The 12892-nt window shown below is 44.0% G+C and overlaps 1 protein-coding gene across 5 annotated transcripts in view; it reads left to right on the top strand.

The window, feature by feature from the left end:
- The window catches only part of LOC308310040 (disabled homolog 2-interacting protein-like), a 239254-nt gene that overhangs the window by 46799 nt on the left and 179563 nt on the right, over positions 1–12892 (top strand). For 3 of the 5 annotated variants that reach the window (XM_080756076.1, XM_080756078.1, XM_080756075.1), the window contains exon 1: positions 7242–7369. The exons of the other annotated variants lie outside the window; for them this stretch is intronic. In XM_080756076.1, the coding sequence (XP_080612202.1) occupies positions 7246–7369 (124 nt within the window). In that variant the 5' untranslated portion in view covers positions 7242–7245. Of the gene's footprint in view, positions 1–7241; positions 7370–12892 lie in introns of those variants that run through there. 5 annotated transcript variants of the gene reach the window in all.

The following is a 12892-nucleotide window of genomic DNA, read 5'->3' as shown; positions in this document are numbered from 1 at the left end:
GCGGTACAGCGACTGCACTGCAATTCCGCCCCTGCTGCTCCGATTCTAAGGCTGATCTCCTTCTCCGTCCTCCCCTCACTCGTGAACAAGACCCTGAGATACTTAAACCCCTTCACCTGATCACGACGCGTAGGGATCGGCTAAGTTCGGCATGCAACACAGTCATGAAATGACTAGTGTATAATTGAGCATTGTCCGTCAGTGAATAGGTATATAACTACTGTATTTAATCTGAGGGCTTCATGTACAGTGATAAGGAAACACTTACACACACTGACATACTGTATATTCACACACTCCCACCAAATATATCGTATATACAGGGTATATCGCAAATAAATCTCATTATTCTTTTTTTTTATCCCACAATTTTGTAACCCATTTTTCACCCCTGTGTCAATTATCTAATGTGGTCCTGGGCTCTACACACCCTCCGCCAACCTGGGGAGAGCAACGGACTTGAAGTCATGCTTCCTTCATGCATGAGTGTCCATGTTGCTCCTTTTCACGTTATTCCATTTCCAACCAGTTCAAATCTCATTTTTCTAACTTTTTGTTATAACATTTTGATCACACTATAGTGTCACACAAAAGTATTTAATCAAAAGTAGCAGATCTGCAAGCTCAAAACGCGGCACGAAGCGACACATTTTGAGCTTGTAGATCTGCTACTTTTGATGCTTTTATATTTGAATCCTGAAAACAGAAGTACGTTTTGGACATCCGACAAATACATATATAATGTGTGTAGGATACTCTGTACACTGTACATATAGAATGGAGGTCTACATACTATAGTAAAAAGCAAAAACAAATCCTCAATGTTAACATAACTGTGAGCATGTAACCGTTTTGTGACAGGCATTTAGGACCAGGTTCTTGTGGTATCCAGGGTCCCAGGGAAGGTCCTGAGAACAGGAAGTAGCTTTGTCCCCTTGGGCTGCTCCTACATTTGACCCGCAAATAACAATACACTGCATGGACTCCCCCACGTTTCAGTGACGGGTTCTGGCTCTTGTTGACGACTGGCACACAGTGTAGACACAGATAGGCCCTTTTCCACCAAAAGTCCTTTGGTTCTAGAACTGGTTCCGTCCTAGATTCTTGCAACCTTGGTGCTTTTCACGGAACCAGCCACGAACCGGCTTGAGTTTCCACCAGTTTAAAGCCGGTTATACAATGCCTTCTAAAAGCATTAGTTCTCAAACTTATTTTGTGCCAAGGACCCCCAAAATCATAATGTATCTGGCTGTGGACCCCCCCATCTGAAAATGTTCTGTGGCAGGGACCTCAGAAGAGACGATTTGTCTTATATAAATATATCTATATAATAGATCTGGTTTAAAACGGCGTCGTCTCATTCTGAATCTTTGGTCAGAAGAAATAGTTTAAACAAAAAGCTTCAGTGTTCTAACTCTGACAATGTACAAGTGGGACCCGTGAGTTAAAGTAGCACTGACTGATTTTACTGGCATACTCTTGACACTTTTACGTCTCCCAGCTCAGTGGTATCTCTGTCACAGTGCCAGGAAAAAGCGGACAGGAGCACACATGGGCCGAGGTCAACCCGTCTGTATTAGTGAACAAGAACCCTATTGTACCTAACCCATGGGTTTTCAACCGGTGGTCCGAGGACCACGGGTTGGAGGTATCGGAGGTATTGCCCCTCTGCCTCGCTGTGATTGGCAGAGTGGAGCAGGCCGTAAGAGGGCTACAGTATGTTATTTTTCAGTAGCCGCATGTTTGCTAGTTCCCGCTTGATGTTGTGTGGGAGTTCTGACTGCACCATGCCGTACCGGATGACTACTAGCTCGCATTACGTCTTCAGACTAGGACTCAAGTCTAAGACGTACAGCTCAGTGGGTTTGGCGTGTCCAAAGAGGACGATTCGATCTCCCACCACGCACCAGCACTTCCTAAACAGTGAATAACCCTCTTCCAGGAGAGGGTCTCTGGATTGCATTTCCACCTACGTACGTACGTCGTGGCCACCATATACGTACAGCGCTCTGTTGTAGACAATCTGAACTGTGGTAGGTCACCTGGTGGTCAATTGTGGGGTTGCAAGACTTCTGTATGCATCTTTCGTTTGAAACCATAGTGCTCCTGCTCGGTTGAAATTAAAAAAAAAAACCCCAAAAAGTTAAAATATGAAGAAAAAATGTTTCTGCCCTACAGTAACGATAAACAGGTGGAGCATGCATTAGCGACTTGCATCGTTCCTCAGCAGGCCGATGATGCCTGTCTACTATCCTTCTGTTGCACATTGAGAACCTCCCGACCGGTTTACGTCAAACTCGCTGCTGGTGTATCGCTGAGGACCTGAGGAAGGGCAGGGCCGTGCAGGAAGTCTGTTGGATGGGCCAATGGATGTCCAGAACTCCCAATCTGACATATACAGAGCAATCTAGTAAGAGAGTAATGACACTCCCGTTGACTCTCATTGTAACAATGGAATGCGGAAGTGCTCATTCTATCTCAATGGGATAGTTCCAGCCATAGGAGCAATGTTTGGAACTATCGCCCATAGCCACCCGCTTTGCGGCGAGATCAAAGCGTGTCACCACTCTCTTACTACATTACTCTGATACAGACTAGAGTATGCCCAAATATAGGCATATTCTGCAGTGTTAATTTTAGACAAAAAAAACCCTTCCATTTGTGCACGCTCATATGCAGTTTTCTGTGTACTTGTACTGTGTTAACATGGTGGGCTCATTCCCTACATGCATTAATGCATCAGCAACGTGTTTGTGTGTGTGTGTGTGTGTGTGTGTGTGTGTGTGTGTGTGTGTGTGTGTGTGTGTGTCTGTGCGTGCACTCAGTATACTGTAAGCTATTATAGGAAGCCATTCAATTTGGAGGAGGCGTAGTTTCCTTTATCCATGATTGATGCCGTCTGATGTGTCAGACAACAAGGATGTCAAATGTTCTGCCGTCTAGGCACTTTGTAGCTGGCTGATTTCCCTATTATCATATCTGACTGCACAGGCAGTGAGTGTTACTTCTGTTTATGTGGACATAAATAAATATTTCATGTGCGTGTGCGTGTGCGTGTGTGTGTGCGTGTGCCTGCGTGTGTGTGTGTGTGTGTGTGTGTGTGTGTGTGTGTGTGTGTGTGCTTGTGTGCGTGTGCGTGTGCCTGCGTGTGTGTGTGTGTGTGTGTGTGTGTGTGTGTGTGTCAGTGTGTGTATTCTGCCTAGAGACAGCAGTGTGTAAAGTCTGCAGGTCTTTATCGTCCCCGTGCTTCCAACCCAGAGGCCTCAGGTTGCTCTGGAGTGTCGTATAGTCATATACAACTACCTCTGGTTCTTCTAAATACCCTCTTAGGGACCATGGGGGAACACTTATCATCACCTAGTGTTGCGCACACACGCACGTACTCATGCATGCGTGTACAGTACACACGCACATGCACTTAACGCAGTATGCGCACACACACACATGCAGGCTTGCGTGTTTGTTTGTATAAGTAGCCTACATGTGTGAGCATCAGCATTTTATAGGACACTGCTTTGACGAATGCGATGCCATGTTACAATTTCTTGTAATGTTTTAGCCCGTATAAGCCAAATGCCGAAAATAGACCAATCTACAAGCGTGGCACGTTGTGAGCTTGTAGATCGGCTATTTTGCGGCAATTTTTCTACTGCTGTAACTAATATTAAGCATGTTTTAAGCATTATATATGTTATACTTTAGCTTTTGAAAAATAGCAGATCTACACACACACACACACACACACACACTGCGGCTGCTCTCTGTGTGTCTGTGAGAGTTTATGGTGTGTGTTAATGAGGAGGCAGAACGTGCACACTGCTGCAGCCACACAGTATGAGGTACTACAGTGGGTCCCACTGCTCCACTAGCCCTGAGCATACATGGCCTCACAGCAATGAACCCAAGCATGGACGCTTCATTTTGCTTTTCAAAAAATAATGCAGCAAACTAATGATCCATTAGTGCGCGCACGCACGCACGCACGGGAGAGAGAGTCAGCAGCAATGGGAACTTCCGAGAGGTTGAAAATGTGCTTTTTCGTCTCTGTTCCGATGGAAACCTCGTTTCCAAAACTGTTACGTTTCAGGATTAGAATTCAAAAGTAGCATTTGTGCGCTTGACTGATCTGCTACTTTTGATGCTTTTGTGACGCTGTGTAGTATGACCAAGTAGGGCGTTCAATTTACAAAAACACAAAGTTGGAAACAAAAGGTGAGAATATGGAGATAAGATGTTTCTGCCCGACAGCAACGATTTTTTTTGCGTGAACTGCATGATGTGTCTGGTCTTTCCACACCAGGGGTATTCAGTGTTGTTTTCGGGCGAAGGAATCCTTTAGCTGAGGGAGAGATGAAGCAGGGATGGACCCCCCACTACTGTGTAACATTGTGTTGCATATTTATGATTGATTGATTGATTTTTCTTTCCTTTCCTTTCCTTTCCTTTCCTTTCCTTTCCAGAAAGCCTTCCTTGAAAATGAATAAGATGCTTTCAATGTTAGCTCAGTGGCCTTGTGGTTAGAGTGTCAGCCCTGAGACTGGGAGGTCGGGGTTCGAACCCCGGCCGGGTCATACCAAAGACTCAAAAATGGGACCCAGTGCCTCCCTGCTTGACACTCAGCATCAAGGGTTGGATTGGGGGTCTCTGCGACATACTAGCGTCATGTCCAGGGGGTGTACTTGTACATCAAGCTGCGTCACGCTACAGAAACAGGAGATAGGCTCCTGCCCTATGGGCCTCATGGCTCGGCAAGGCTACTTACTTCAATGTTAGCTCACCATATTCAGTGGTTTGTCTCAGGTTATGTTTTTGTGTTATGTTTATTAATTTGGCATGGAACATCACAATCACATTGCATTGCGGATGCATTGCTCGCAGTGTATTAGCGAGCGTGAGGTGCTCGTTCTCAACACCACATGAAGGCGTGACTGACTGTGTTTACTCGACTGGCGTGTATGCAACTATGCATAGAGCACATTGGCTCTACCTGCCTGAGACACTGCCGTCCCCCCTGGTGGTGAAGGGGTGGAGCTGCAGGCCACAGAACCTGGCTCCATGCAGTCCAGCTGTAAAGCCAGCTGTCCTCCATATAGACACAACAAAGACGCAGATTATAGTATAGATGCTCTATTGTATACATCCTTTGTACACAAACATATGTACGTGTGCGTGCATGCGTGCGTGCGTGTGCACACGTGCACACACCTCATTGTGTGTCCATCTGGCTGTGGTGTGTGTGTGTGATCTACTGCCCAGCTGCCTGACCTGCACCACCTCAGCCGTATGGTCCGGCTGCTCTGCTCTGATTGGCTGTTTGACTCTCAGTAAGTCAGCAGCAGCACATGGGTTCTGAACGGTCCCGCCCACCGCTCCTTCCCATTGGCTGCGTACCGCTCCCTCACATTGCCTCCAGAGCTTCCCATTGGCTGCCCAGCGCTCCCTCACATTGCCTCCAGAGCAAGAAGAGGCAACTTATATAGACTTATAAAGTTTTAACAAGATGCAAAACCCGGGCTGGAGTCAGTCAACGCGGGTGCAGTACTTAGTTTAGACAGTTTTTGGTTTAGACTAGTCATTGGTTAGACCAGTCATTAGTCCTACAACTACAAACTATTTCACACCCTCACCCTAAACCTAACCTCCCACGGGGCAGCACACCTAAACCTATACCTTAACCCATGTCTAACCAATGACTAGTCTAAACTAAGTATGCACTCCGTCAACACTGGAAGTGGAGTCTAAACATTATGAGCCGGTACTTCATAAGGCGTTTACTACTTAAGCAGAGCCAATGTTGTGTGAATTAGAGCAATGGTTTTCAAACTTTTACTTTTCATGGTTCTCCCCTTATCTCTGACAGTATACAAATGGAACCAAAGGTACTAATGGTTCCATGTGTATACTGTCTGAGTTGTAAGGGTCCATTTAGATCCCGCTAAAGGAACCCTGAGAGACCCTGAACCTCACTTTGAGAACCACTGAATTAGTGAGACAGATATGTGTGGTTGAAGTACAAAACAGTTCATGTCATAATCCATTCCATGTTTTTTCTTTCTTTTTTGTGTGACTCCAAACTGTTGTATCCTGAACTTGCAACTTGTAAAAACTCTCTCCTATCTCTCTCTCTCTCTCTCTCTCTCTCTCTCTCTCTCTCTGGTGTACACACACACACGCGCACGCACACGTGCACACACACACACACACACACACACACACACACACACACACACACACACACACACACACACACACACACACACACACACACACATCTAGATAACTCTCAGTGAAACCAGAGGCTTTCAGTGACTGACTAGTAGTATTACTGAGATAGACAGACTGAGCTATAGAATTCCTTTAGTCTACACGGGCTATGGGAACCGGAACTGCTTTCCTGTGATTCAGGATATACAGTAGAGACGCACACACACACACACACACACACACACACACACACACACACACGCACACAGGCACACACACGCGCACACACACGCTCACACTCAGCATTCCGGACATCATGCTTCTGGGCGCTGCTTGATGTGGGAAACGTTAGAGGGGGGAGTGTTTGGATGTTTGAAGGTGGAGCACAGCTTTAGAGTTTAGTTGGAGTTTGGAACCAGACAGAAGACCTGCAGTGAGAGACAGAGAGACACACAGAGAGCAGCTGATCTTTCATGATCTGCTGGGATGTTGTTGTTTTTGTTTAGAATGGAGTGTACGCACGTCTGTTGGTGTCATTTGAACTATTAGCAATTAACTTACTTTTCTTTGTTATCCTTTTCACGACTTTGTGTTGAGTTTTGGCAGCTGACGTTTAAATTGTTTCACATTTCTGTGAGTTGTTAAAGATCTCCGTGAAAGATTCTAACAGCAAGATCTTTTTATGGAACTACGCGGAGTATACTCGCGGAGGACTAAAACGTTTGCTCACGTCTTCTTTAAGTGAAGAGAGAGAGGATCTTTAAGTGTCTCATTAGTCCTACGAGAAGGACCATCTGTGGAGTTTTAGCCCGGATAAGCAGCTTTGGACAATCGAGGGAGGACTTATCGGCGTGGGGTTTAATTGTTCTCCTCACACTGACACCCGGTATATTTGGGGGTTGCTCTGGGCGTGCGGGGGGTATATTTGGGGGTTGCTCTGGGCGTGCGGGGGGTATATTTGGGGGTTGCTCTGGGCGTGCGGGGGGTATATTTGGGGGTTGCTCTGGGCGTCTGGGGGGACCACCGGCAGTCAGCAGCACCATGGCTGGGATCAGCAGGAAGGGTTCTGGGAGACATTCGTACTACTACCGGTTCCTTGGCAAGTCTCGCCTGCAGCGCCAGCGCAGCAGGTCCCGCAGCCGCACCAGGCCCGCCGCCAGCAGGGGTAACTAACGCACCCACTGTATACTCTATAACTCAGGGGTGGGCAACTCTGACGATGGAGAGGGCCACTATATTTCCACACTCACTCCAGGGGGGGGCGCGTTGCATATTACTGTCATAGCAAAAATAGCCGATCTACAAGCTCAAATAAATACTGAATTATTTTTTGCTTTTAAAAAAAAAAAACCTGAAAAGTTAACTTTTGTTTTTGTGATTTTCAAATGGATTTAGTTTTAGTTATGATAACCTTATGAACTAAATACAAATTGTACACAAAAAGACAATACTACTAATACTAGTCGTTAAGTACACGTCATTTAATACTAGTCATTAAGTATAATTAAAAGCAGGTCATGTTTGCATGTTTGGAATTGTAACAGCTGAAATCAATACTATATCAGTATTCTGATATTAACCTGCGGGCCGCATTAAGTGAAGGTGGGGGCCGCATGTGGCCCACGGGCCACCAGTTGCTCACCCCTGCTGCTCTAACTGATACTGTACAATACGCTGGCCCATAATGAGCCCCCCAGGCGGCTCCCCAAATGATTTGTTTTGGGGGGGTCTTTAGATGATTAGCATAATGTCCAACATTGTTTTCTCACTCAACAGTAAACAAACCAACATACAGTAGTGTATACACGGTGTCTGCACATTTATAAAGTGAGTTTTAAGACCATGACATCTAAGAAAGAGGCCAACGTTGTATAGCCAGAGAAATAGCCACGCTCACAGCGCATCACAGAGCGAGGCGTTGTGAGCTTGTAGTTCGGCTATTTTGGGGGGGTCGCGGACTGCAAGGTTTTGGGAAACCTTGCCATCATGTACGCATGTCATAAACATTCCCAATAACACTATATTTTTATTACATGTCGTACATTATGGCATCAGGTATAAATTAAAACTCAGATTATAGAGCTGTCCTCGACTTAAGCGATTCTTAGTCAACTAATAGTAGGGATGTGACTAATAAGGAACCAGGGGGGTCCCCGGCAAAAGTATAGTTAATAGCGTAACAATCGTTTTACGTATGCTATATTTAATACTTGGCTATTCCAAATTTTTGAACATTTGTGCATAATATTGAATAAAAAAATAAAAATAAAAAAAACGTTGCTTCACATGATCAGCATCACTGATATAGCAGCAGTCATACAGAAAAACTGTTAGGATTCAGTCTTAATGGGTTAAAGAATTCTGCCACAACATTAATTAAAAGAAAATCCCACTTTGACTCAGCTTTGCTTCACCAACTGTTACATGACTGTACTGTTATGTGTGTGACTGAGATGACATTTTAGTGTGAGTCTTCACACAATGACGCTATTCAGTTTGGACAACTTAACAAGTGACAGCTCGCAGCTTTGTGTCAACCTGCTTGTTCTACCCTGCGTGGGCGCTGCTATGCCTGCAGTGCACAGTGAACCGTTGCTGTTACTGTTAGCGATCCAGGAAATGTTTGAAAACAGTCACTTTTCAGCCATTGTTAGTCTATCACGTACTGTGTCAAAACCAAATGTATACGTTGTCGTAGCCTGTCCCTGTGTTACCGTACTCGCACAACTGAAAAGGGCAAAACCGTTCTTTTTTCCAGTTGAAATTCTTGTTATTTTCAGCTAATTGCTGTCGGTACAGAAACCATGTACTATGTCCTTATGTCCTTAGTTCAACGTTTCAATGTTTTGTTTCCCCCGTAAATGTACTTCCTACTTCATCATACTACACATACACATACATGTAGCGTCACACAACAGTAGCAGATCCACAAGCTCCCAAACGCAATTCCTGACAATTATACCAGTTCTAGACATACTATGATATTTCTGCCCGACAGCAACGATGGCTGTGCGTGCGGTCAACATCAGTGAGCCATTTGGACTGTCGTCTACATTGTTCAGTCCCTCGGCGTCCTTGACAACTCTCTCCCAAAGCTTTGCTTGATGCCTCTGCTGCTGCTGCTGCTGCTGTTCCAATATTTTTGTTTGTACTGCAAGGTTACCGTGATAATAACAGTAATATTACTGCAAGGTTACCGTGATAATAACAGTAATATTAAACGTGTGCCTGGAACATTTAAATCCCTGCAGCGTCACGCTTCTTGCTGACATGGTGTTTGTCCAAGTGAAGTGTGGTACGGTAACACATGGCCCCAGCATGTTGTTGTTTTGCTTTGATCATTTATATATTATGTCGGGCAAAAACCTCTTATCTCCTGAATCCTTGAATCCTGAAAATTATGGACAATCCTTTGAGAACAATGAGGGCACCAGGAAAAAAATCGATTCCCCATTCATTTTCTCCATAGACATTTAAAAAAGTATTTATTTAAAAACCTTTAAAGCCTCGGACAAAGCCAACTCGGCGGTATGACAACTCATGACAATAAACACATTATTTTGGGGCAGAACTTTTTTTTTGGTCGTGTTTAGAGGTCTTTAAACTAAGACTTTTTGAAACATCTATGGGGATAATGAATGGGGAATTATGTCCTGGTGCCCTCCCAGGGGGTGGAACCGCAACGCTCTATATAGGCCTACTTTGTTGGCCAGAGTCCCCCCCGAGGGGTCTAGGGCCAGCGTCATTATTCTCATGACAGCGGCTACGATCCCATTGGCTGCATGGCTGTTAATAAAAGGTGTTTACTGTCTTGTGTACAGGAACTCAAGCGTGCAAATTAATTGGTTCTGGCTCCTTGGACATTGTAGCAGCATGAACAACAATAATAATAACACTCGTAATATTACAGGAACAAAGTGGGGACAACTCTTCTAGGTCACTATTGTGACAGAGTATTATTATATATTGTTGGGGACAGACAGACGGACAGACAGACAGAGGTCTGTTTCTTTCTTCTCTTTACTTCTGATGACAGGGCTGCTAGCCTGTGAAGTACCTCTGCCTGTCATTCACCTCTCAAAGGAACACGCACGCACGCACCCTTGCACACACAGAAACACACACACACACACACACACACACACACACACACACACACACACACACACACACACACACACACACACACACACAATCACTGACATGAATAGATGTGAAATAGGTAAACACTCAAATTAATATACACACTCATACTGTACATAAAGAAGCTTGTATTCACACAAGCGGATATGCACACACATACAGACATCATGCTCTTTGACTCTGACACACATACTCACTCATACTATGACTGTCACACACGCACGCACTCACACAGCCTTGATCTTTCCAGCTAAGCTCATATAGTCCCTATACAAACGTAGCACAGACAGAAGCACACAATGATGCTCAGAAGGAGAGAATGAAAGTGTCCCCAGCCTTGATCCCTGTGGAACTCCCACACAGAACCAGATTAGACCACTTTCATCCTGGCCTTCCCTATTCTCTGTCGTGGGTGGAAACCTCATATGTCCAAAACTAAGTTATTATTTTCCAGGATTCACATTCAAAAGTAGCAGATCCACAAGCTCTATAAGCCTATTTCATCGCTTCACGCCGCATTTCGACCTTGTAGATCTGCTACATTTGATCCTTTTGTGTTTGTATAGTATGATTTTTTTTAAAGGCAAAAAGTGAAAATATGGATATACGATGTTTCTGCCCGGCAACAATGATTTTACAGTAAATGGGCCTGAATTGATAAAGCGACACTTAGTGGCCTGTTGCGTTTTGGGATAAAAGAAGACAAAGAAAGACATGTGGGTTTATCTCATTATACCTACGACTTCACACTATACTTGACATTGCTGCATACTGTGTGGGTTGTTTCAATTTCACTATGGTATGAAAATTGAGATAGGTAATCCCAACGCACAAAAATGTCGTGCCACAATTTTTAAAATATATTTATTTCCTTTTTTTTTTAGGTTTTTTATATATAGAGTAACCAATACACCGTTTAACCTTTTTTTCTTTCCGTTTTAAATTTTCCATTCAACCTCTGGTGTGATGTTGTTGCTTTCGGGCAGAATCCTTTTTTATTTATTATTTCTCTCCAGTAAATGAACATCCTACTTGATCATACTACAGCGTCACACAAAAGTGTCAAAAGTACTGTGACAGTTTTGGACATTTGGTAGTTCTGCCTATTGTTCTCTCAACTTGATAAAGTTCTGCCTATTGTTCTCTCAACTTGATAAAGTTCTGCCTATTGTTCTCTCAACTTGATAAAGTTCTGCTTATTGTTTCCTCAACTTGATGAAGTTGACGATCGTGCAATGTAGTGAAAGTGAAACTAATCGATTAAAAAAAGAATGCCGTTTTCGATTTTTCAAAGATAATGATTGTATATTTGCATATTGAAACTGCAGGCAGTTTCAATATGCAAACGCTCAGTGTACATCACCGGTCTCTCACTTCTCTCTTCCTCTATGAACTAATTCAATTCACTCCTCACAAAATTAGCCTTTTTGTTGTTTGTTGTTGTAAAATATGCATGATCTCTCTGGCTCACACTGTGGAATCTAGTGTAAAATATGAAATGCAGCTGTCTCTAATATGCTCTCCCTTATTTGCCTCATAACCGACATAAAGGCACATTTTAAAAGCTTGCAGGCAGTTACATTATGTACCCTGGAGCTAGTAAATGTAATGCAGTAAATGCAGTCGGCAGGCTCAGCCACACACGAGATGCTGTCGTTCATGCAGGAATGAACATGTTCTTTATGTCAAGGAAGTGTCCCCTGTGATCTTTATGTAGTCTCTTTGTGTCACACATGCACACAGTTATACATTTGAAAACTTTAAATGGGGGATTCTGCATAACTCTACTTTTACTATTAGGACTTTAAACATTGTGTTATACCAATACTTTTCTGAATTCAGGACCTTTACTTGTAACAGAGTAATTATACATTGCAGTATTGATACCTTTAATTTTTTTACTCTTTATATTTGAGTACTTTTTCCACCACATGTGTGTGTGCGTGCGTGCGTGCATGCATGCATGCATGCGTGCAAGCGAGAGAAAAGGAAAGCTTACGCCAGTGCTAGTTCCCGTATCAGACCAGATCGTTCATTTCCATAATAACATATTATCTCTTATCTCGGGGCAGCAGTGGGAAGGGAACGGTGACAGAGCCAACAGAGGGACATGTCGTGATCTGTCCTGTTGTCACCGTACGCTGGGAAGTCTTCGTTTTACGTCATGTCTGACCGTCACACTGAACACACGCTGACACTGTCTTCTTTTAGACCTCTACATTCTGTCTCTGTCCGGTGGAAACCTCAGTATGTCCAGAACCGTTACTTTTCAAAACCGGCAGATCTACAAGCTCGAAACGCGTCGCTCCACGCCATGCTTCGAGCTTGGGGGGATCGGCTACTTTTGAATGCTTTTGTGTGACGCTGTGATGTGATCAAGTACGTAAGTAAGTAAATAAGGCGTTAATGTACGAAAGAAACACATTTGAATATGGAGATGAGAGGTTTCTGCCTGACGGTAACGATCAAACTGATAGAGCCTTTTGTGCAAGCAGGACACGGCTTCGTGAGTGACACTTCCACTTTATTTCCATAGAAATGTATC

Source organism: Protomyctophum bolini (genome assembly GCF_963924005.1).
Source record: "Protomyctophum bolini genome assembly, chromosome: 22".
Taxonomy (NCBI): domain Eukaryota; kingdom Metazoa; phylum Chordata; class Actinopteri; order Myctophiformes; family Myctophidae; genus Protomyctophum; species Protomyctophum bolini.
The sequence above is the reverse complement of the archived record's forward strand: the minus strand, read 5'-3'. Positions and strand labels throughout refer to the sequence as shown.